Here is a 25353-nt window from a genome sequence, read left to right on the forward strand (position 1 = left end):
GGAATCTCCTTCCTTAGACGTTTTTAAGATCAGGCTTGAGAAAGCCCTGGCTGGGATGATTTAATTGGGGATTGGTCCTGCTTTGAGCAGGGGGTTGGACTAGATGACCTCCTGAGGTCCCTTCCAACCCTGATATTCTATGATTCTATTCTATGATTATGTTTAAGTCAATCTCATGATTTTGCGGACCTGACTCATGATTTTTGAATATCAGCAACTGGCAATAAATAACTGTGTTTAAAAACCAACTTTCACTACTGCACGTGAGAATGAGATAAGATGAAAGACTACATTTCCCAGAAGCCTCTCTGTAGGACTTAATTATGTCACTGAGCAGAGACTTTAGAGTCTGTTTATCAGGAGACGGTGTGGGGTGAGTGCTCCTTGGTGCGGCTGGAACTTTAGGAAAATGACCTCAGGAGAGTGACTCACTCACTGACTTTTAATTATTTCGGGTGGGTAGGTGAGTGAGCCTGTTATGTTACATGCTCAATGCTACCCCAGGAGGAGAGGAGTTTGCCTTTCCCAGAGAGATGGCCCCAAGCCAGTAAGTTCACCCTGTCAGCCTGTGCAGCGGTGGTTGCAGAACTAGGTACTAGCCACTATGATTTTATTAGAGGGAAGGGAGTCGTGATTGACTGGGGTGGGAGGCAGGGAAAATACTCAGCCCCATTCCCCCAGCTCTCTGTTCACTGCTGCCTCAACGTTCAACAACTTCCCAGCGCAGGGAACTTGTTACACCGGCCTCTGCTCTTTATACTTGTCTGTGTATTGCAGGTTGCAAAATATATTACATCACATGGTTTCTCCGGGTCTGCAGCTTTGCAAACTTGGTGTTGCTCCGCAGTAGGTATTTCAGTTCTGGGGGCTTGTTTACACTGGCAATTTACAGCACTGCAACTTTCTCGCTCAAGGGTGTGAAAAAGCACGCCCCTGAGTGAAGCAAGTTTCAGCACTGTAAAGTGCTTGTGTAAACAGTACCCCAGCACTGGGAGCCGCGCTTCTCATGGAGGTGATTTTTTTTTTAGAGCGCTGGGAGAGCTGTGCCATGACCACACAAGCCATGTTAAAGCGCTGCCAGTGTAGACTAGCCCTAAATCTCTGCTGTTGAGAACAGTGGGATGCAATAGCAAACCAAGACAAGTTGTGAGTGATTTAAATGTGCAATGTACTCTTATTTCTGATCGAACACCAAAAACGAAGAACAATCCGTTGAACTTGACTGTGAGTAATTTGCCTAGAGTAGCACTCCTCCTTCACCCCAAAAAGAGATCTAATCTAGTTTCCAATTACAGCAGAACTGTCTTTAGAGACAGGTGTCAGTGCAATAAAATGATAGCAGATATTTACGGAAGAGGAAATGCCTATACAATGCTGCATTGTGATAAATAATTTGATATTTTGTAATATCTATGTAGTGTAAACTATTAATTTGTACATGCAAACTTGGTGCAATGTCCTAGTGATTTAAGGGTTCTCTTTTGTTTAAAGATACCCAGTACAAGAAATAATAACTTATAATATGGGACTATACTGTGACTTTACTGGCATCCCTAAGTATTATTATTAGTGTTGTTTATTATTTATATTACTGTAGTGCCTAGGAGCCCTAGTCATGGACCTGAACCCCATTTTGCTAGGCTCTGTACAAACATAGAACCAAGAGATAGTCTGTACTACACAGAGATTACAATCTAAGTATAAAACAAGTGACAACCAATGGATACAGACAGCCTGGGAAATACAAGGCAATGTTGGTTAGCAGAGGAAGCGGTGGTCTCAGCACACCAGCAGCCTAGCTGTTCTCAAGTTTTTTTTTTTAATGTAAGGGCAGCGTGTAACTGCACTGCCCCAGAAGCAGCATAGGGAAGGGATTGCGGGACACTTTCTTCCCTAGTTCTGCTTTGTTCCAATGGGGAAAAGTAATCTTCTATTAATCCACGCCAATAGAAGATTGCTTCCCCCTCTGCTCAAAGCAGCTTCCCCACATCATGGGATGGAGCCAGTCAAACATCTTCCCATTTCATGCTCCCCTGCATGGGGATGAGGAGATTACTGGCTCTGCAGAGTGTGTTTTCCCTCTGGGCACAGACTGGAAATGCAGAGTGGCCACTTGAGAATAAGGGGGTGCCTGACCTGCCCAACTGCATTGTGTACACCAAAGTCTTGGTCACAGAGTATGTAAAAGGGTGGGAGTAACTGACAAGGATTTGACATGCTCCAGCATCTTCCAGAAACTCCAAATGCTTCTCCAAAGAAACTTCAAAAGTGGGGCAGGTGGTAAGCATTGGATTTGGAAGGGGAAGAACTTGGGATAGAATGAAAGGCGATTGATGTATTTTTTTGCTATCTTGTCAAAAGGCACCATGAATAATGAGCCTCCTGTCTCAGTCAGGATGAGCACCTGCTAACAGCGCCTGGGGCAAACCAAATGCTGCCAGCCTGTGTTTCGCAACAATGTGTTCTGCAGGATGTGCCCTTGTTCAGCTGTGTTCCCTGATATTTTTTGCTAGCAACCTTTCCCCTGGATCTCACGAAAACACGGCTGCAGATCCAAGGTGAAGCTGCTGTTTGTCGATATGGAGCTGCTGCCAGAAGAGCTGTACCCTACCGTGGCATGCTACGTACCGCAGCAGGGATTGTTCAAGAGGAAGGCTTACTAAAACTCTGGCAAGGAGCAACACCTGCCGTCTACAGACACATAGGTGATTATCTTCTCCCATAGCAATGAGTCAGAATGTTGCATGCCAGTGGTTTTCAAACTTTTTTCCCGATGACCCAGTTGAAGAAAATTGTTGATGCCCACGACCCAGCGGAGCTGGGGATTAGGGGGTTGGGGAGTGGGAGGGGCTCACAGCTGTGGCAGAGGGTTGGGGTGCGGGGGTGAGTGCTGTGGGGTGGGGCTGGGAATGAGGGCTTCAGGGTATGGGAGGGGCCTCTGGGCTGCGGTAGGGGGTTGGGGTGTGGGAGGGAGTCATGGCTCTAGGCTGGGGGTGCAGGCTCTGGGGTGGGGCTGGGGTTTTGGGGTGCAGGAGGTGGCTCCGGGTCTGGGGAGGGGACTCAGGGCTGAGGCAGGGGATTGGGGTGCAGGGTTAGGGTGTAGGCTTACCTTGGGCGGCTTCCGGTCAGTGGCACATCAGGGGTGGTAAGGCAGGCTTCCTGCCTGTCCTGGCACAGTGGACTGCGCTGCGCCCTGGAAGCGGCCAGCAGCAGGTGCAGTTTCTAGGCGGAGGTGCGGAAGCAGCTCCACGCAGCGCTCACCCGCAGGCACCGTTCCCCCCACCCTGCTCCCATTGGCCAGTTCACGCCCAATGGGAGTGCGGAGCTGATGCTCAGGGCAGGGGCAGCATGTGGAGCCCCATGGCCCTGCCGCCTAGGAGCCGGACCTGCTGCTGGTTGCTTACAGGGCGCAGTGCGGTGTTGGAACAGGTAGGAACTAGCCTCCCTAGCCGGTCAGCACCGCCAACAGGACTTTTAGTGGCCCAGTCAGCAGTGCTGATCAGAGCTGCTGCGACCCAGTGCCTTCCATTCCGCAACCCAGTACTGGGTCGCGATCCGTAGTTTAAAAACCACTGCTGTGTGCTATGTCATAGAATCATAGAACCATAGAATATCAGGGTTGGAAGGGACCTCAGGAGGTCATCTAGTTCAATCCCCTGCTCAAAGCAGGACCAATACCCAATTAAATCATCCCAGCCAGGGCTTTGTCAAGCCTGACCTTAAAAACTTCTAAGGAAGGAGATTCTACCACCTAGTTGAAAGCAGCTATCAAATCCCCCCTCATTCTTCTCTTCTGCAGACTAAACAATCCCAGTTCCCTCAGCCTCTCCTCATAAGTCATGTGTTCCAGACCCCTAATCATTTTTGTTGACCTTCGCTGGACTCTCTCCAATTTATCCACATCCTTCTTGTAGTGTGGGGCCCAAAACTGGACACAAAACAAGGGCACACTGCTGACTCATATCCAGCTTCTCGTCCACTGTCACCCCTAGGTCCTTTTCCGCAGAACTGCTGCCTAGCCATTCGGTCCCTAGTCTGTAGCTGTGCATTGGGTTCTTCCGTCCTAAGTGCAGGACCCTGCACTTATCCTTATTGAACCTCATCAGATTTCTTTTGGCCCAATCCTCCAATTTGTCTAGGTCCCTCTGTATCCTATCCCTGCCCTCCAGGGTATCTACCACTCCTCCCAGTTTAGTATCATCCGCAAATTTGCTGAGAGTGCAATCCACACCATCCTCCATATCATCTATGAAGATATTGAACAAAACCGGCCCCAGGACCAACCCCTGGGGCACTCCACTTGACACCGGCTGCCAACAATGCCATGGAGCCATTGATCACTACCCGTTGAGCCCGACAATCTAGCCAACTTTCTACCCACCTTATAGTGCATTCATCCAGCCCATACTTCTTTAACTTGCTGACAAGAATACTGTAGGAGACCGTGTCAAAAGCTTTGCTAAAGTCAAGAAACAATACATCCACTGCTTTCCCTTCATCCACAGAACCAGTAATCTCATCATAGAAGGCGATTAGATTAGTCAGGCATGGCCTTCCCTTGGTGAATTCATGCTGACTGTTCCTGATCATTTTCCTCTCATGTAAGTGCTTCAGGATTGATTCCTTGAGGACCTGTTCCATGATTTTTCCGGGGACTGAGGTGAGGCTGACTGGCCTGTAGTTCCCAGGATCCTCCTTCTTCCCTTTTTTAAAGATTGGCACTACATTAGCCTTTTTCCAGTCATCTGGGACTTCCCCTGTTCGCCACGAATTTTCAAAGATAATGGCCAAGATAATGTCCCACAGCTATACTGTCTTGTGTCATAATCCTGCCATGTCAATTTGTAACCCTTCTGGCTAGTGCCAATGGCAGCATAAGGGCTCATTCAATGTGCCTAGAGGTCCTCTTAAACTATGGCTTGAGCCCTCACCCAGAGCCTTATTCTGACTCTGAGAAGTTAAAGTAAAACCTCCCCACTTACCTTTGCAGGTCGTTTTTCCCCACTCACAGGCACTCAGCATCCTTGGGATGGCAGCACTCAGCACCACTGGTTCCTTTTATTTGGGGGGAAAAGAAAAAAAATCCCAAAGCATGATCACTGCACGTATATTTACATGCAACACAACAACCCAAACCCAATCAGTGTTCAGTCAACCCTCCAGACCCAAACAGTAAGTGACCAGCTTACTGCGGACCCTTAATCACACAACAGTTCCCACCCACCTGAAACCTCATTCCCAGCTCTACTTAGGGCTTGTCCGAGGGCTTGTCTACACTGGTACTTTACAGCACTGCAACTTTCTTGCTCAGGGGTATGAAAAAACACACTCCTGAGTGCTGCAAGTTTCAGTGCTGTAAAGTGCCAGTGTAGACAGTGCACCAGCGCTGGGAGCCAAGCTTCCAGTGTTGGTAGCTATGACGAAGTGGGACTGTTCTTAATGTTTCCTCTGAATAGTGTGGCGGTGCCTCAGTTTCCCCTGTGCAGTTCTTGAGTGTCTGGGTGGAGGGGTATGTGATCGTTGCGGAGCCCTAGAGGGCAGGTGTGTGCAGGGGTCTGGACACAGAGAATGGCCAACACCCTGTTTCCTGGCAACTGATGGCCTGTACCCTTCCCCCTCTGCAAGGTGAGAGCTGAAGGGTTGGAGAACAGGGGAATCAGGTGGCCTCCTGGCCTGGGAAGGGAACAAGGCCCAGAGGAGGAGGGGCTGGAGGGAGTTTCAGTTTGGGGCTGGCTGGAGGCATGGAGTGAAGGGCAGACATGGTTGTCTAGCTCACTGCCCCCCAAAATGGACCCAGCTGAGGGTCTGGTTCTCTGCACCTACAAGCTCTGTTTTAGACCATGTTCCTGTCGTCTAATAAACCTCTGTTTTACTGGCTGGCTGAGAGTCACATCTGACTGCGAAGTTGGGGTGCAGGACCTTCTGGCTTCCCCAGGAGCCCCGCCTGAGCGGACTCGCTGTGGGAAGCGCACGGAGGGGCAGAGGATGCTGAATGCTCCGAGGTCAGACCCAGGAAGGTGGAAGCTGTGTGAGCTTTGTGTCCAGAAGGCAGGCTGCTCACAGAAAGGAGATTGCCCCAGAGTCCTGACTGGCTTCATGGGGAGCAGTTCCAGAGCATCGCCCAGGGACTCCGTGACAGTAGCTATTCCCCTCATGGAGGTGGGTTTTTTATAGTGCTGGGAGAGCTCTCTCCCAGCACTCTGTTGCGACTACACAAGCCGTTGCTAGTGAAGACATGCCCTGAATGAGGACACTCAGGAAATTTAATCCAAGCGGATTTAAAGTAGATTAGTTAAACACTTGAGTGAATGCTCTTATTCAGAATTAAAGTGGTCTCGATTTGATTTAGCTTAATTCACTTTAGAAGTGGTCTCAGACTCAGTTGCTGTCAGGGGGTGGCTCTCCTCCATCTGTCTGCTCCCATCCAGAGAAGTCCTGCTCCATTGTGAGGCTACCTAGTTCAGCTGCAAGAAATCAGCTTTTCTGCCACTGAGAACTTACTCAGTTTTGCACCCCTGCGTGGGTCACACTGAAATGTGAGCTCTGTACCTTGGCTGCCACTGGTGTGGTCAGACCTTGCCATGATGTCAGTTCTTGCACCTCCACTTGGATTGGTCCAGTTGGACCTCACAGTGTAGTCACTTCCACACCACTGCCAAAGCTGGTACAGTCGGGCCTTGCTTTGAAGTTAGTTCTTCACCACTGCCAAAGCTGGTCCGGTCAGGCCTTGCTGAGAAATCAGTTCTGCACCCCCTGTCTCAGCTAGTCTAACTGGATCTCACTGTGAAGTCAGTTCTGCATCCCTGCCATGGCTAGGGTGGTCATTCACACATCCCCAGAATACTGGCCATTCCAGTACTTCTGGGAATGGCATGGGTCTGCCCCTCACTCCCACCTGCATGACTCCATCCTCGCCAGTGTGACCTCACATTCATGGTGCGTGTGAAGTCATGCCAGCAGGGGTGGGGTGGTGTTCTCTTCAAAATGGCATTTCCCATCCATGATATTAGTCAAAACCATATCCGGTGTTGTCTCAGTACCAGACAGGGGACACACCATTTAAAAACAGGGCTATCGGGCTTAAAACTGGATGAATGACTGGCCTAACATGGGTTTACTATTAAGTCAGTTCCGCATCCCTGCCCCAGCTGCTCTAGTTGGATCTCTTGTGAAGTCAGTTCACCCTTCCTGCCAAGATTGCCATTTACACAACCCCAGAAGATGGGACATTCCCCCGCCTGCATGTCTCCACTCTCGCCAGAATGACCTGACCTGCATGGTGCATGGTAGGTCATGCAGGCATGGGTGTGGGAGTGTGATCTTCAAAATGGCATCCCCTAGCCATGATACCAGACAAAACCACATCCTGTGTTGTCTCAGTACACGGTAGGAGACAAACAATTTAAAAACAGGGCTGTCTGACCTAAAATTGGATGAATGGCCTGCCTAACTTGGCTGCTCTGGTTGGGTCTTGCCATGAAGTCAGTTCTGCATCCTCATCGCAGCTTGTCCAGTGGGCCTCACTGTGAAGTCAGTTCTGCAGACCTGTCACAGCTGGTCTGGTCACGTGTTGCTGTGAAGTCAGTTCTGGCACCCCTGCCACAGCTGGTCTAGTCGGGCCTTACAGTGTGGCTTCATTGCCGTTGCCACTGCCATCAGTTCAGTCCTACAGAATCACTCTGCGCAGGGTTTGGAATCTCCAGGTAGGGAATGGAGGAACACTAGACCCTGAGACAGAATCGTGCGTGCTGGCATAAAGCTCCTGGTCTTTAGAGTGGAGTTCTCCCAACTCTACCTTGCTGAACTTGAACTGCATTCCCTAACCAGATTGTACTGCTTGTAATGTCTTACAATCTGTTATCATTCATGCAATCAAAATATAAACTAGTTCCAATACAGTCGGTCGAACTATGAGTAAACAACATTATAATTAAAGCTAAGATTTAGTCCTGGGTATTTTTAGTAAGAGTCAGAGACAGACCACGGGCAATAAACAAAAATTCACGGCTGTGACCTGCCCATGACTTGTACTATAAATACCACTGACTAAATCTTAGGTGCTCTGGGGTGCACCTGCGGTGCCACTGCTGCTCAGGGGTGGGGAGGGCTCTGGGGCACCACTGCTGCTCAGGGGTGCCGATGTTGCTCTGGAAGGGAGGCTGCCCAGGGCTCTGCTGTTGCTCTGGGGGTTGGGCAGCCCAGTGAGGCGGGGTGCTGCCCCAGTGCTTCGGGACATCACCTGGGACTGCTGCTCCTTTGGTGGCCCCAGAGGCCAGCTGCCTGGAGCCACCTGAACAGCAGCCGGTGCAGCAGCAGCAGCTGCTTGGGTGGCCCTGGGGTCAGCCGTACCAGCTGCTGCAGGAGTCATGGAATTCCCGGACAGTCATGGAATCCAGGATCTCTGGGACAGACTTACAGCCTTAATTATAGCCTCTAGAGGGAGCCAAGTGCTCCATCTCCAAGCCTTTTCGCTGTTACTTACATTCTTGCCTGAGTTGGAATGTGCAGTCAAATCATACAATCAAACATTTTCAATTAACCCCCCTATTTTTCCATTGAGGTCCAGGACTCAAAGGGCTTGTCTACATGGGGACAGCCAAGAAAAGTAATCCAAATTAACTAAAGGTTGGCATTTTGAAGTGGATAGTTATACAGCACTTTTCATCAGTAGGTCTCAAAGTGCTTTACAAAGGAGGTCAGTATCATTATCCTCAATTTACAGAAGGGAAGTGACTTTTCCCAGGTCACCCAGCAGGTCCATGGCAGAGCCAGAACTTGAAACCATGAAATCTGAAATGCAGTCTAGTGCCCCATCCATTATATCACATTCCCTTCTCGTTAGCAGGAAGAGGTTCTCAGAGATAGCTGGTTTGTATTTTTTTTAATTGGAAATACAATGACAGCAGCAAATCTTAAAGGGATTGCGCCTGTGGGAGGGAACACACATAGAGGATTCTTTAATGGCTAGTTTGCTGGAAATGAAAGAAATCTCACAGATTGGTGGTGAGATGGCCGGTGAAGTAAAGTGTCTTAAAGTGCTGAGACATCTCATATCTGTGACAAGAAATACCACTTAGCAAAAGAAATTCCCTTACACTAACAAGTTCATGGCTGGGGCAGATATTCCATTCAGCCTCTTCTTCCTCCCCTTTTGGATTATTTGTTATTACAGTAGCAACCAAATACCTCAGTCAGAACCAAGGGTCCCATTGTGGTAGATGTTTTACAATTAATCTCTTGGTTTTCTATTCTAGTACAAACAGAGACAGGGCTGCCCTAAAAATTCTCTTGTGGTTTTGTTTTCTGTAGTATACTCCGGAGTGCGGATGGTTACATATGAGCACCTTCGTGACTCTGTGCTTGGTGGAGCTGAAGATGAGAGCTTTCCTCTTTGGTAAATGTGCTACTGCCTACTGTTGGGGTTGTTGTCGTTGCAGCAGTTCTATAGGCCCTGGAAAATTGTCTCTCACAGCTTGTCTACACAAGAAAGCTGCACCGGTTTAACTAAGGTGTGAATTTAAATTGATTTAATTAATCCAGTGCAAACATCTGTGAAGAACTCTTTATTTCAGTTGAAGAGCAGCTTCCCTTGGTTTAAGTCAACTGGGAACAGGTTTGAGCAAAACTGAAATAGGAGTGTCATAGAATCATAGAATATAGAATCATAGAATATCAGGGTTGGAAGGGACCCCTGAAGGTCATCTAGTCCAACCCCCTGCTCGAAGCAGGACCAATTCCCAGTTAAATCATCCAAATCGTCCACACAGGGGTTCCACTGGTTTGACCAAATTAGTTTAAAAACCTGTGCAACTTTCCTGTGTAAACAAGGGCCTGGAGTGAAATTAATTCATATGCAGTTGGCCAACACAAGGCTTATGCAACATGTAAGTTACTATTTGATCTCTACTTTGAAGATTTAAGTGGTGCATAGTCCTTGCATTGGTTGTTTGCACAGAGTGAATTTCATCCTAAATCACTAACTTGCAAGTCAGTAATTTGCAATGAATCTCCCTATTATTAAAGAGAGTTGGCAGTTTTTCAAAGAAATATTACTGAGGGCACAAGAGCAAACTATCCTACTGCACAGGAAAGATAGGAAGTATGGCAGGAGACAGCCCTGGCTTAACCAGGAGATCTTCAAGGATCTGCAACGCAGAAAAGAGTCCCACAAAAAGTGGAAACTAGGTTAAATTACAGAGGATGAATAGAAACAAACAACACAAGCATGTAGAGACAAAATAAGAAAGGCCAAGGCACAAAATGAGATTAAACTAGCTAGAGACATAAAGAATAACAACATTCTACACATACATTATAAGGAAGAGGAAGACCAAGGACAGGGTAGGCCTGTTACTCAATGGTGGGGAGTGAGGGGGAACAATAACAGAAAATGTGGAAATGGCAGAAGTGCTAAATGATCACCAGATCCTCTTCTTCAGTACTAGTTGTGGTTTTTGATTTTTTCCTTCCTAAGTGAAGTACTTTGCACTTGTCTTTATTGAATTTCATCTGGTTTAATTCAGACTAATTCTCCTATTTGTCAAGGTCATTTTCAATTTCAAACCTGTCCAACAAAGTGCTTGAAATCCTTCCCACCTTGGTGTCATCGGCAAATTTTATAAGCATACTCTCTACTCGATTATCCAAGTCATTAACGAAAATATTGAATAGTACCAGACTCAGGACAGACCCTGTATTTAACCCACTTGGTGTGTCCTCCCAAGTTGACAGCAAACCACTAATAACTACTCTTCAAGTATTATCTTCCGAACAGTTGTGCACCTACCTAATAGTAATTTCATCTAGACCACATTTCCTTAGTTTGCTTATGAGAATGTCATACGGAACTGTGTCAAAAGCCCTACTAACATCAAGGTATATTACTTCTACTGCTTCCCCCCATCCACTAGATCAGTAATCCTATCAGAGAAGGAAATTAAGTTGGTTTGGCATAATTTATTCTTGACAAATCCACACTGATTATTCCTTATGAACCTATTATGTTCCAGATACTTAAAAATTGATTAATAATTGCTCTAATATCTTTCCAGGTATTGAAGTTAGGCTGCCTGGTCTATAATTCCCTCAGTCCTCCTTGTTCCCCTTTTTAAAGATTGGTACTGTACTATGTTTGCCCTTTTCCAGTCTTCTAGGACCTCTTGTGTCCTCCAGGAGTTCTCAAAGATAATTGCTAATGGCTCTGAGGTTGCTTCAGTTAATTCCGTAAGGATGAATTTCATCAGGCCCTGCTGACTTGAATATATCTAACTTATATAAATATTTTCAACCCATTCTTTCCCTATTTTGGCTTGCATTCCTTCCCAGGCTCAGATTTTGTCATACATATTTTTAGTAAAAGTCCCTGACAGGTCACGGGCAATAAAGAAAAATTCATGGAAGCCCATGACCTATCCGTGACTTTTATTAAAAATATGCATGACAAAATGCACTCAGGGGTGCCTGGCTTGGAACTGCAGGGTCCCCACATCACCAGTGGCTCCAAGCCTGCCACCTGTGATGGCTCTGTGCTCCCGGGCACTCTCACCGGCTGCAGCGGCTCTGTGCTCCTGGGCACCCCTGCTCGCTGTGGCGGCTCGTGCTCCCGGGCACCCCCGCCAGCTGCAGGGCCAGGAGCTGCAGAGCAGCTGCAGCGGCTGGGAGCTCTCAGGGGCCCCAGTGCCCGCCACGGCCAGGATCTCGCAGAGCGGCCCCGCTGCCTGGGAGCTGCGGGGCACCCTGCCTCCCTCTGCAGCTGGGAGCTTGGGCCCTGTAGTTCCAAGCCACGGCGACCCTACAGCGGGGTGCTCAAGTCACAGAGGTTTCTGGAAGTCACAGATTCTGTGATTTCTGTGACATCTGTGACAAACTCGTAGCCCTAGTTTTTAAATCTCCTTCCCCGCTAAGTAGACGACCTACACTTTCCTTTGTCTTTCTCTTGCTCCTAGTGTGTTTAAATAAGCTCTTCCTACTGCCTTTTATGTCCCTTGCCAGGTATAACTCATTTTGTGCCTTAGCATTTTTGATTTTGTCTCTACATCCTTGTGGAGACTGAAGTGCTCTCCTACTGGTTTTTGAATGTTATAATTCTTGATGTCTGATTTGTGTCCATTTATTCTTTTGCATAGAGACTGTCCAGTTTGGCCAATGTACATGGCAGAGGGGCATTGCTGGCACATAGATTCATAGATATTAAGGTCAGAGGGGAATATTATGATCATCTAGTCTGACCTCCTGCACAATGCAGGCCACCGAATCTCACCCACCCACTTCTGAAATAAACCTCTCACCTATGTCTGAGCTATTGAAGTCCTCAAATCATGGTTTAAAGACTTCAAGGTGCAGAGAATCCTCCAGCAAGTGACCTGTGCCCCATGCTGCAGAGGAAGGCAAAAAACCCCCAGGGCCTCTTCCAATCTGCCCTGGAGGAAAATTCCTTCCCAATCCCAAATATGGCGATCAGCTGAACCCTGAGCATGTGGACAAGATTCACCAGCCAGATCCCAGGAAAGAATTCTCTGCAGTAACTCAGATCCCACCCCATCTAACATTCCATCACAGGCCACTGGGTTGGAGCGATGGTTAGAAACCTTCATCTAATTTCAAGTCTAAACTTCCTGATGGCCAGTTTATATCCATTTGTTCTTGTGCCCACATTGGTACTGAGTTTAAATAATTCCTCTCCCTCTCTGGTATTTATCCCTCTGATATATTTATAGAGACTAATCATATCTCCCCTCAGCCTTCTTTTGGTTAGGCTAAACAAGCCAAGCTCCTTGAGTCTCCTTTCATAAGACAGGTTTCCCATTCCTTGGATCATCCTAGTAGCCCTTCTCTGTACCTGTTCCAGTTTGAATTCATTCTTCTTAAACATGGGAGACCAGAACTGCACACAGTATTTATTCCAGATGAGGTCTCACCAGTGCCTTGTATAATGGTACTAACACCTCCTTATCTCTACTGGAAATACCTCGCCTGATGCATCCCAAGACCGCATTAGCTTTTTTCACGGCCATATCACATTGGCGGCTCATAATCATCCTGTGGTCAAACAATACTCCAAGGTCCTTCTCCTCCTCCGTTACTTCTAATTGATGTGTCCCCATCTTATAACTAAAATTCTTGTTATTAATCCCTAAATGCATGACCTTACACTTCTCACTATTAAATTTCATCCTATTACTATTACTTCAGTTTACAAGGTCATCCAGATCCTCCTGTATGATATCCTGGTCCTTCTCTAAATTGGCAATACCCCCCAGCTTTTCATCATCCACACACTTTATTAGCACACTCCCACTTTTTGTGCTGAGGTCAGTAATAAACAGATTAAATAAGATTGGTCCCAAAACCGATCCCTGAGGAACTCCACTGGTAACCTCACTCCAGGCTGACAGTTCACCTTTCAGTAGGACCCGCTGTAGTCTCCCCTTTAACCAATTCCTTATCCACCTTTCGATTTTCATGTTGATCCCCATCTTTTCCAATTTAACTAATAATTCCCCATGTGGCACCGTATCAAACACCTTACTGAAATCTAGGTAAATTAGATCCACTGCGTTTCCTTTGTCTAAAAAATCTGTTACTTTCTCAAAGAAGGAGATCAGGTTGATTTGGCACGATCTACCTTTTGTAAAACCATGTTGTATTTTGTCCCATTTACCATTGACCTCAATGTCCTTAACTACTTTTTCCTTCAAAATTTTTTCCAAGACCTTGCATACTACAGATGTCAAACTAACAGGCCTGTAGTAACTCGGATCAATTTTTTTCCCTTTCTTAAAAACAGGAACTATGTTAGCAATTCTCCAGTCATACGGTACAACCCTGATGGCATATATCACATTGGTAGATGCACAGGTGAACGAGCCCTTGATGGTGTGGCTGATGTGGTTAGGTCCTATCATGTGGTTAGGTCCTGGCCATCATGTGCCAGCAATGCCCCTCTGCCATGTACATTGGCCAAACTACAAAAGAATAAATGGACAAAAATTAGACGTCAAGAATTGTAACATTCAAAAACCAGTAGGAGAGCACTTCAGTCTCCCTGGACACTCAATAACAGACTTAAAAGTGGCAATTCTTCAACAAAAAAAACTTTAATAACAGACTTCAGTGAGAAACTGCAGAACTGGAATTAATTTGCAAACTTGACACCGTCAAATTAGGCCTGAATAAAGACTGGGAGTGGCTGGGTCACTACAAAAAGTAATTTGCCATCTGATATTCACCCCTCCTTGTCAACTGTTGGGAATGGGCCACATTCACCCGGATTAAATTGGCCTTGTTAGCACTGACCCCCAACTTGGTAAGGCAACTCACAGCTTTTCATGTGCTGTATATTTGTACCTGCCTATTGTATTTTTCACTCCATGCATCTGAGGAAATGGGTTATAGCCCACAAAAGCTTATGCCCAAATAAATTTGTTAGTCTCGAAGGTGCCACAAGGACTCCTCGTGGTTTTCCCTTTGAAGTGTTAATATGTTGAATACCCCTCCGTCTCACCTGGCTAGTTGCATTACTTGCCTGAGCTCAGACTTCTGGGGGCTACCTCCAAAAATCACAGAACTTGAGGAGGTGCTGCAGATGGTGTAGCCATGAAAGTAACAACTTGGAATGCAATGGGAATAGCAAGAGTTTCCAAGAAGACCATTCTTGAGACCCACACCCCACTGCTGTGCAAATTCACTTAAAAAAAAAACAAGCAAACCAAAAAACAGAAAAAGACTATAAGTATTTGATACCAATTTCTTCCCAAATAAAAAAGAGAAATTACAAAGGGAAAGTGCAATTAAGGGGAAGGGACTAACTTCTCGCTATTTCAATGTTTCCTGAGTGCAACCAGCATATATTGGTAATGTATATTAAATATTTTATTTCCAAGTTACCTTTAACACTGTATAGAACTGACAAGAACATTATAGACTATATTAGCCATCTGGAGTTACTACAATCATTGATTAAGCTCTGGCTGTTCACATGAGAAGTGGTTGTTTAAGATTCCATTTCACGTGGAAGATGCTACAGAGCTCATTAGGTGAGGCATTTATTTTCATTGGGGAAACAGGCATTGTGACTTCATAGTTGTTAACGTCTTGAATGTATTCTGGAGAAAAATGGGAGTTTAGGTCCCACTTTACTTTTGTACAGGAAATCTGTAGTTGGAGGGATGGCAGCTGGTGTCATTGGTCAGTTTTTTGCCAGTCCAACTGATCTGGTGAAGGTGCAGATGCAAATGGAAGGAAAGAGGAGACTAGAAGGGAAACCATTACGGTGAGTTCTCAAGTAAGCTAATTTTAATTGGCATTTTTTTGTTGTTGTCAGTGGTCATTCTGTGGATGTTGACAAGTGCCATGCAGTATGAGACAGATTTTTAGGACTTTGTATGTGCAAAAATATATGCATATTTATGCACCTAATTTATACATACCATTACTGCACAAAACCTTGTGGTTTAAGCAAGTATTTTTTTTTTTTTTACAGAGGAGAGCTTAAGTGATTAAAATGACACACAGAGCCCAGATCCTTAGCTGGTGTACTTCAGCATAGCTCCATCAATGGAACTGTGCTTATTTATACCAGCTAAGGATCTGGCTGGAGACTGAACTCCCATCAAAATAGTTTCTTCAAGTCATGGTTGAGGCACATTGGTGGCCAGTGTGGGGAAGCTTGGATTATCACTGCCCTTAATATAAAGGATCTCTTCTGTGGATAAACAGAGGACTTCAGTCTTCAGGGCTGTAACAGGTCAATAACCTTTACGAGCATTAAACATTCCTATGAATTTTTTTTTGAAAATGTGTGCTACAGAAAGCACAAGAAGTCCTCCTTGCATGTGTACAACAGAAGTTTGTCCATCACTGAATTCTCTACTCATTAGCTGTATGAATGAATGTTTGTAAAGACATATGAGATGCTAGAGAAATGTCAAATGTTATTTATTTCAGATTTCATGGAGTTCACCATGCATTTGTGAAGATCCTGTCTGAAGGGGGAATTCAGGGCCTTTGGGCAGGTTGGGTGCCAAATGTCCAAAGAGCTGCTCTGGTAAACATGGGAGGTAAACATAATAAAGTAGGCCTGAGCTCCTTAAGTGACTCTCTCTTCCTTTGTCCTTCCAGGACCATTGAGATAAGTTGGGTTGTCTTTGCCATCTTTCCTGAGGTTTTATCTGTAGGATGGTGAGGTCTTCTGGGTTCAGGGTTGTTGCCTAAGGAGTGCCCTCCATAATCATGTCCCCCAGTGCTCAGTAGAAGCCTCTTTCTCTGCATCAGTTTACTTTTGACCTTTTGTCATTTTTTTGTTGGCCTGTTTAAATTTGCTTAGCAGAATGGCTGGTAATTTCTAGGCCACTTAACCCAAGGCTATTTTAAGTATTTGTTGCTGATGTATATAAATCCCTTTTTAAGATTGATGGGCCAGGGTCAGAGGTGGCATAAGTTATACATCACTAAGGCTAGAGAAAGGATAACAAGCAGGTATAAAAGTTAAAGTATCCATTGTCACAGGTGAGTCTGGTCCTTTAAGAACGTGTGGGCATTGTCCACTTGTGGCCAACTAATTACCTCTTACTAAGTTTAGAAGGGGATCATGTGATAGTTATTAGGAAGAAGGAGGCTAGCATGATACTGGAAGGACCAGCAGGATGGGCCTTGTGAGGGGCACCTAGAATCCCTGACTTGGGGAAAGGGAAGAAGCCTGCCTCTGGTGAAAGCCCTGGGAGGAACCACCTTATGAAGGGAGTCTGGATGTACCGTTATTAAGGACTGGCTTTAAGACAGTTTTAAGGAAGAAGAGCCCAGGAATGGTTGGACTGGAAGAACTCTCTGGGGAAGAAGAGCCTGTTATTGTTTCTGTACGTTGGGTGTTTGAATGTGGGGAATCCACCTGTAATTGTTGGAGTAAGAAGGTAAAATTGTGCCAATATAAAAGGCCAGGTTGGTTGTCAGAACAGCTAAAGACTGGTAGAATTCTTGTATAGAAACCCACGCCTGTGGTTAAACTGAGGAGATTTATGCCTGTGTTGCTGAGGTTGGTCACTGGAGGGTGCTTATGTCTAGGGGTTACACACATGCACACGCACACACACACTAATTTAGTCTTTCCATCCCTCAGAAGAAAAGCTATACCAATTCAGACTCTCTTACATTTAGTTGCATCTGTTTACTAACATGTAACTTCTACCACCTTATACATTTGTCCTGAAAAACACTATAAAGTAGGGTTGTTGATTAATCGCAGTTAACTCATGTGATTAACTCAAAAAAATTAATAGCAGTTTTAATCGCACTGTTAAACAATAGAATATCAATTGAAATTTGTTAAATCTTTTGGATGTTTTTCTATATTTTCATATATATTGTATTCTGTGTTGTAACTGAAATCGGTGTATATTATTTTTATTACAAATATTTGCACTGTAAAAATGAAAAATAGTATTTTTCAATTCACCTCATACAAGTACTGTAGTGCAATCTCTTTGTCGGGAAAGTGCAACTTAAAAATATAGATTTTTTTTTTTTTGGTTATATAACTGCACTCAGAACCAAAACAATGTAAAACTTCATAGCCCGTCCCCTGAAATGGTGGTTGAAGCATGAAGGGACATACGAATCTTTAGCGCATCTGGCACGTAAATATCTTGTGACACTGGCTACAACAGTGCCATGCCAACGCCTGTTCTCACTTTCGGGTGACATTTCAGGTGACATTGTAAACAAGAAGTGAGCAGCATTATCTCCTGCAAATGTAAACAAACTTGTTTGTCTGAGCGATAGGCTGAAAAAGAAGTAGGGCTGAGTGGACTTGTAGGCTCTAAAATTTTACAGTTTTATTTTTGAATGCATTTTTTGTACATAATTCTACATTTGTAAGTTCAACTTTCACGATAAAGAGATTGCACTACAGTACTTATATTAGGTGAATTGAAAAATACTATTTCTTTTGTTATTTTACAGTGCAAATACTTGTAATCAAAAATAAAGTGAGCACTGTACACTTTGTATTCTGTGTTGTAATTGAAATCAATATATTTGAAAATGTAGAAAACATCCAAAAATATTTAAATAAATGGTATTCTATTGTTTAACAGTGTGAATAATCACACGATTAATTTTTTTAATTGCATGATTAATTGTGATCAATTTTTTTAATCGCTTGACAGCCCTACTATAAAGTATTATGGAAGTCTGCATGGTTCTGTAGATAATGCACCATATCTAAGGTCAGGACACCTGTCTTCTATTCCTAAATCTATCATTAATTTTCTAGGAGACTGCTGGTCTTCATTTAAATCCTTAGTCACTTTAACTTACACTTCCTTCCAACCCTTTATCAAGTTATCCCAATTTAGACTCCCTTATGCCCTCTATTGTCATTTTTTGCCATTTACAAAATGGGGATAATGGTGCCTACACAGGGAAAGAAAAGTGATAGAGAAGTGAAAAAAAAAATCCTTTTTAGAGTTATATGAATGTTTCCAATTTTGTTTGACAACATTTTTGCCAAATTTCCCCTTGGTCATTTGTTTTCCAAGTTACTGTTTTCATGTTAAACAGGAGGAAAGGTGGGCGGTTTCGGGAAGAGAGAGAGTTCAATTATTCTATATGCATATTCCAATAATATGTTTTCTGATGGAGGCAGGGGGAAAGCAGAGAGGAGGCTCTAGATGTAGCTGATGGCAGTAGAAAAGGGGAACAGGGTATATGCCAGCCTGGTGCAACTCTTGTAGTCAATAGGTTACACCAGGGATTTATTTAGCACAGGTCTTTATCTCCTAAATCAATAACAAGGAGCCTGAACACCAAGTAACTTCTCATTTATGCTTATTTCCACTAATTACTGTCTTTACAGATCTGACTACTTATGACTCAGTGAAACACTTTTTACTTCTGAACACACCACTTCAGGACAATAGTGCGACTCACAGCATTGCAAGGTGCCTTATTATTTTATTATCCCCTCCAACCTCTCTAAGGAGATAACTTTTAGCCATGAGCTAATCACTCAGTGATGTTATAATTTTCAGGACAGTCACATTGCTGCTTCCCTCTGTCTTCCAATTATTGCTTCTTCAGAGGTAGCCATAACAGGGCACTCAAATGCAACTTGGGAACGTGGGTTCTATTCCCAGCTCTGCCAGTAACTTGCTGTGTAGTCATAAACAAATCACTTTACTTCTTGTTGCTTCCGTTACCAATGCTGTAGCTGGAAATAATGCTAATTATCCAATGTTGCAAAGCACTTTGAGATTGCATATGAAAGTGCTAGGTGGTGGTAAATTATACACAGTATATTTGGAATTCTGTGACTAAGTATTGTACCTGGAGATGGAGCAGGAGCAGACAGAGAATAGACAGTAGCTGACCAGTAACCAAAAAGCAAGAACTGAAAAGGAACTAGTAGAAAGAACAGGAGATGCACCTAATGTTGATAGGTGTCTCCTTGGTGAAGAACTTGATCCTAGGCAGAAGTGGGCCAGATGTAGAGAACAGGATGGTATACTGCCTACTGAGCACCAAGGCAAATCATATTCCAATAAAGGTATCAGATATCCTAAGGAGAGAGGAGGGAATGGATGGACTTGCAGTTTAGGCAATGGTCTGGGACTCAGGAGATCACGTTCTCCTCATCTTATTCCATCTGCTCAATGGGAGGAGTATTAAAATCAGACACACTGTATATGGCTCTCTGGACCTCTCTCCATAGGCTGTTTTTAACTATGTACATATGCTGCTTCTCTGGAGACCAGTGTAACTGTGTGTATGGAAAAATTAGGTGATACCTCAAATGATCTGGTAGGGTTCGGTCCTAAACTACTTTATCTTCATTTCGTCTTCTGCCCTCAACTTGTACATAGATTCATAGATATTTAGGTCAGAAGGGACCATTATGATCATCTAGTCTGACCTCCTGCACAACGCAAGCCACAGAATTTCACCCACCACTCCTGCAAAAAACCTCACACCTATATCTGTGGTACTGAAGTCCTCAAATCGTAAAGACTTCAAGGAGCAGAGAATCCTCCAGCAAGTGACCCGTGCTCCATGCTATAGAGGAAGGCGAAAAACCTCCAGGGCCTCTTCCAGTCTGCCCTGGAGGAAAATTCCTTCCCGACCCCGAATATGGCCGATCAGCTAAACCCTGAGCATATGGGCAAGATTAATCAGCTAGATACTACAGAAAATTCTTTCCTAGGTAACTCAGATCCCACCCCATCTGATATCCCATCACAGGCCTTTGGGCCTATTTACCATGAATATTTAATTACCAAAACCATGTTATCCCATCATACCATCTCCTCCATAAACTTATCAAGTTTAATCTTAAAGCCAGATAGATCTTTTGCCCCCACAGCTTCCCATGGAAGGCTGTTCCAGAACTTCACTCCTCTGAAGTTGGTTAGAAACCTTCGTCTAATTTCTAGTCTAAATTTCCTGGTGGCCAGTTTATATCCATTTGTTCTTGTGTCCACATTGGTACTGAGCTTAAATAATTCCTCTCCCTCTCTGGTATTTATCCCTCTGATATATTTATAGACAGCAATCATATCTCCCCTCAACCTTCTTTTAGTTAGGCTAAACAAGCCACGCTCCTTGAGTCTCTTTTCATAAGACAAATTTTCCATTCCTTGGATCATCCTAGTAACCCTTCTCTGTACCTGTTCCAGTTTGAATTCATCCTTCTTAAACATGGGAGACCAGAACTGCACACAGTATTCCATGTGAGGTCTCACCAGTGCCTTTTATAACCGTACTAAAACCTCCTTATCCCTACTGGAAATACCTCTCCTGATGCATCTCAAGACCGCATTAGCCTTTTTCACGGACATATCACATTGGCGGCTCATAGTCATCCTATGATCAACCAATAGTCCAAGGTCCTTTTCCTCCTCCGTTACTTCTAATTGATGCGTCCCTAGCTTATAACTAAAATTCTTGTTATTAATCCCTAAATGCATGACCTTACACTTCTCACTATTAAATTTCATCCTATTACTATTACTCCAGTTTACAAGGTCATCCAGATCCTCCTGTAGGATATCCCGGTCCTTCTCTAAATTGGCAATACCTCCCAGCTTTGTATCATCCGCAAACTTTATTAGCACACTCCCACTTTTTGTGCTGAGGTCAGTAATAAAAAGATTAAATAAGATTGGTCCCAAAACCGATCCTTGAGGAACTCCACTGGGGCTGGGCAGGATGCTGAGGCAATGCTTCCCAGCTCTGTCCTAACTGGGAAACCCACATTAAGTTATGAGGCATTAATCATGGTTTAATGACAACAGCCATAAAAATGTCTTTATTATTGAAACTCAGATGTAGGTGGTTGAATTGGGATGATAAATCTTGATGTGTTTTTTCTTCAAATAGTGTTTTTTATTGATAGTGTATGTTCCGGCCTGGTAGCTGCTATCCTGGGAACTCCTGCTGATGTCATCAAAACGCGGATAATGAACCAACCAAGAGATAAACAGGGAAGGTATGGATATTTCTGAGAGGGTATTTCCCAGCTTCAGTAATAATTTGGGACATGAACTGAACTCCCAATGAGGTCAATGGAAAGATTCACATTGATTTCTTCGATACAGCAGGCTTTGGATCTCTAGTCTACTCTTAATCTTTCTGCTTATTGTCTTGGTGTTTATTTTTGCATATAAAAGCTATTTTTGTAGTAATGGTCCATAACTATATAAAGTTCTTCCTTAAAGTATATAGTTTACTTTTGGGGGCTGAATTAATCCCTGGTATAGCTTCATTGACTTCAGTGGGTCTATGCCAGGGATCTTATTTCTAAATGTAACCTTTCATAGGAACTACCCTAATGGAAGATTTGGGGGTGTTATATTGGGTGGGAGTGATGGTGCTGAAACACTTTCATTTCCTACAGTCTACTTGTGTATTTGTAACACCAACTTCATTTTGTTCTACTTCCTTGTTGCTAGGGGACTGCTGTATAAGTCTTCTACAGACTGCTTGATACAGGCTATACAAGGTGAAGGATTTATGTCTCTATACAAAGGCTTTTTACCAACCTGGATGCGAATGGTAAATGACTTTTCCTCTTTTAGTATAAACTCTTTAGAACGAAATAGTTTGTAATGCAGTGTTGTACAACTACAGGGGTTCCTTCAATGCATCAAGACCCTTATCCTGCCAGGTGCTGAATGCCTTCAATTCCCATTGACTTTGCTGAGAACTGAAGTTGGAGCGCTTTGCAGGAGGCACTCAGCACCCTGCAAGATTGGGTCCTAAAACAGAATTAGAGAACTACACAGAACATCTTACAGCAATAATGATATTAAAGTATGTATTTCATAGTCCTTTGTTGCATTCACTGTATCGTTAAACTTGGAAAATATTAATATGAGGTTTAAAAACGAATTAAATTAGTGTGCATTCTTAGTACACTAGTCATTTAAATCTGGAGGCATGAACCCAAGCATTGCCTCCAGTTACATGGAAAGACTGGTCTCTGTGTTTAAATACCTTCATGATAGGCACTGTAACTCCTTAGCTAGATTAGAGTTCTCATTTATTCACTTCACCAACCACATTGGCTGACATGACCGTCAGTGTTCGTTCAGAAGTGGTCCCAGGCCTGGAGTAACAGGGATGTTGCAGATCAAGATTGATGTGTACTGACAGAGGTTTGTGTCTCATTATGTGCCTGCCTTCATTCATCCTGAATTGTCAAGTTCTCAGATCTCATAAGCCACATGCTTGTCTACACAGGGAAGCAGACAGGCATAGCTATCGCAGGATAATTATTCTGCTAAAGCTATGTCAGTGTAACTCTCTGTGTGGACACTCTATTCCAAAATTAATGTGACTTTTTTACTCTGCTTGCCCCAGTCTTCTTGTCCAACCACTCTCACCTCCCCCAGGCTCCTTGTCCCAGTCTCCCTGCTCGGTCAGAGCCAGTCTCCCCGCTCGGTCAGAGCCAGTCTCCCCCTCTTCCGGGTCCTTGACCACTGTCAGTCTTTTACCCACTCACTTATTCTCAATCCCCTGGTTTCTTTTCCCCAGGTCCCAGACTCCTTTGCCAACCAGTCCCACTCCCACAGGCACTAATCTACTCCCTCCACTTCCCTTCCCCCCGGGTCTGATGCTTGTTCTCTGCATTCAAGTCAAGGAGCTTCCTCCTTCAGGGTGCCTGGGCACTGGCAAAGAGCACAGGAAAGAAAATCTTTCTGCTCTCAGTTCCTGTGCCTGGTATCACAGCAGCTGGAAAGAACAATTGCAAGGAAAGTCCTGCTCAGCTACTGCATCCCTGGGCTGGACTATGTCCAGTACAGATGGAATCTTCAGAGAATTTAGCAGCCAAACTCTAACAAGTCTCTACTGAGCATGTGCCAACTGAGATTTTTTTCAAAGGTTTATAATTTGGCCAAATTTTGTGTGTTTTTTTTATGGGGGAAAAAAGCAAAAGCACACCACTGACACAGACAGGCACCTTGTCAAATTTCAGTTCCTTTCTCCGAAGTATGTTGGTACATAGGCGCCTCACCTTGACTCCGCCCCTGCCCCCATTCCAACCCCTTCCCCAAAGTCCCAGCCCCAACTCTGCCCCCTCCCTGCCCCTATTCAGACTCCAGCCCCGGAGCACCCATGGAGTCAGCATGTATTGTTGGTATGAGTGTTGCTGATCTAAACAGTTGTAAGAATTTCTTTAACATGGGCAAAACTATGTATTTTCCCCTAATTTTATTTTTGGAAACTGCTGAACAATTGTTGCTGAAATTTTCTGAAAATATTCAGCCTGCAGCATGGAAAATTTCAGCCCAAAGGGTTACATTTTAGCAAAATAAATTGGAAAGAGGGTCTTATGGGAGAGGTTGGGCAAACTTAACTATAGGCAACATATGACACCCTCCACAAACTTCTTATAATCTAGCTAAGACAAAGACTTTAATATAGTTATGTATTTATCCCTGTTAAACTGGCTAATGAATACTTACTAAAATGTTACTTCTGTTCTTAGTTTGTAATAATTTGTATGGTTACTTTTGCAGGCTCCTTGGTCATTGGTATTCTGGCTTACCTATGAACAAATCAGAAGGATCTGTGGAGTTAGTTCTTTTTAAGATCTTGAATGCATATACTAATAATCACATAACAAATAAAACAGAGTTGGAAATCCAGCAGATCATCAATAAAACACTCCATCCCTAAGGAAACTGATTATTTTAGGAGACTGGCAATAGTCTCTCACCTTTACGTCATCACTTCAAATTCAGTCTGGTTGATAGTGATTTAATATTACCTTCTGATTGCCACTTGACAGATTACAGTACAGTAAAACCTGCCAAGAGTGACCACTCATGGGAGTTAGCAAAAGTGGTCTCTTGTAAGAGATGGCCACTCTTCAAAGGTTTGCACACGGGAGAGCGTTGGCTGCTGGCCTGGTGCCCCGCTTGGCCATTCTCACCAGCAACAGTGCAGAAGTAAGGGTGGCATGGTATGGTACACTAGATCCCTACTGATGGGCAAAAATCAGTTTCTCCTACAGGTTTGTTTTTATGAATGGGAGTAAGAAAATGTGGTCACTGGTTGCAGATGACAGGTCATCCCTCTTTACAGTTTCTTCGCAGTTAAATTATAGGGGGAAAACTTTCTGTGTCCTCTACAAGTAGTCGCTTGTGACAGGGTGGTCTCTCTTCGGAGGTGGTTGCTAAAGCAGTATATAGAATTGGTGGTCTCAATGGCATAAGTGTCTATGACAAAAAGCACAACTCCACCTGGCAATAATTGTCAGCAATGCTGGAAGATTCAGGAAAGGCAAAACAACTTACTAAGCAAGTACACTAAATTACCTTTTTAATCCTAGAGAGAGGGCTCCTGTAGCTAAGGATGAGACTTGATTGAGCTCTAGATACTTCTATAGAATGTACGTTTTTAATCGTGCATTATACATGTTCTGTGGATAAATAAAAGACTCAAGTGTAAATTTTGCAGCCTTTCATTAGAATTAGACAAACAGACAGATGTACACAATAAAGGAAAATACATCTCCTGTAGCTACCTCTTCATTAGAGGTGTGTAATTTTTTAGCAAACCAAGCATTAAGTACTAGGTGCTGTAATAAGTTAATACAGTAGATTCAGCTGTGAAGACTTGGCCGCAGATAAGTTTGATATAACACGTGAAAGGAACTGATAGGTTCAACTTATTTCTCAATGGATGTATACCCTCTTCACACCACCACTAGCTGTTTGAATCATAGAATATCAGGGTTGGAAGGGACCTCAGGAGGTTATCTAGTCCAACCCCCTGCTCAAAGCAGGACCAATCGCCAACTAAATCATCTCACATGATGTTTGGACACACTACTGTGCTACTGGTGAAATTCACCAG

At 44.1% G+C, this 25353-nt stretch overlaps 1 protein-coding gene across 2 annotated transcripts; it reads left to right on the plus strand.

Moving 5' to 3' along the window:
• Positions 1–367: 367 nt before the first annotated feature.
• SLC25A27 (solute carrier family 25 member 27) lies at positions 368–24977 on the plus strand. 2 transcript variants are annotated; one of them, XM_077812435.1, is made up of 9 exons: positions 368–592; positions 2514–2705; positions 9310–9394; positions 15149–15271; positions 15946–16058; positions 18851–18935; positions 21386–21478; positions 21942–22044; positions 24012–24977. In XM_077812435.1, exons 1-9 carry the CDS (start codon positions 493–495, stop codon positions 24081–24083), a joined length of 966 nt encoding a protein of 321 aa, XP_077668561.1. In that variant the 5' UTR covers positions 368–492; the 3' UTR covers positions 24084–24977. The 2 variants fall into 2 exon arrangements, with proteins under 2 accessions (XP_077668561.1, XP_077668562.1); XM_077812436.1 differs by having other exon boundaries at positions 368–547.
• Positions 24978–25353: the final 376 nt, after the last annotated feature.

The sequence above is a fragment of the Eretmochelys imbricata genome, chromosome 3 (genome assembly GCF_965152235.1).
Source record: "Eretmochelys imbricata isolate rEreImb1 chromosome 3, rEreImb1.hap1, whole genome shotgun sequence".
Taxonomy (NCBI): domain Eukaryota; kingdom Metazoa; phylum Chordata; order Testudines; family Cheloniidae; genus Eretmochelys; species Eretmochelys imbricata.

What these genes read in the sequence shown, in the direction of transcription:
- SLC25A27 (XM_077812435.1), top strand. Translation starts at nt 493, where the DNA reads ATGCTACCCCAGGAGGAGAGGAGTTTGCCTTTCCCAGAGAGATGGCCC. An exon ending in CTAGAAGGGAAACCATTACG is followed by an intron (nt 15,272 to 15,945) that starts GTGAGTTCTCAA and finishes TATTTATTTCAG; the next exon opens with ATTTCATGGAGTTCACCATG. An exon ending in CCAAGAGATAAACAGGGAAG is followed by an intron (nt 21,479 to 21,941) that starts GTATGGATATTT and finishes CCTTGTTGCTAG; the next exon opens with GGGACTGCTGTATAAGTCTT.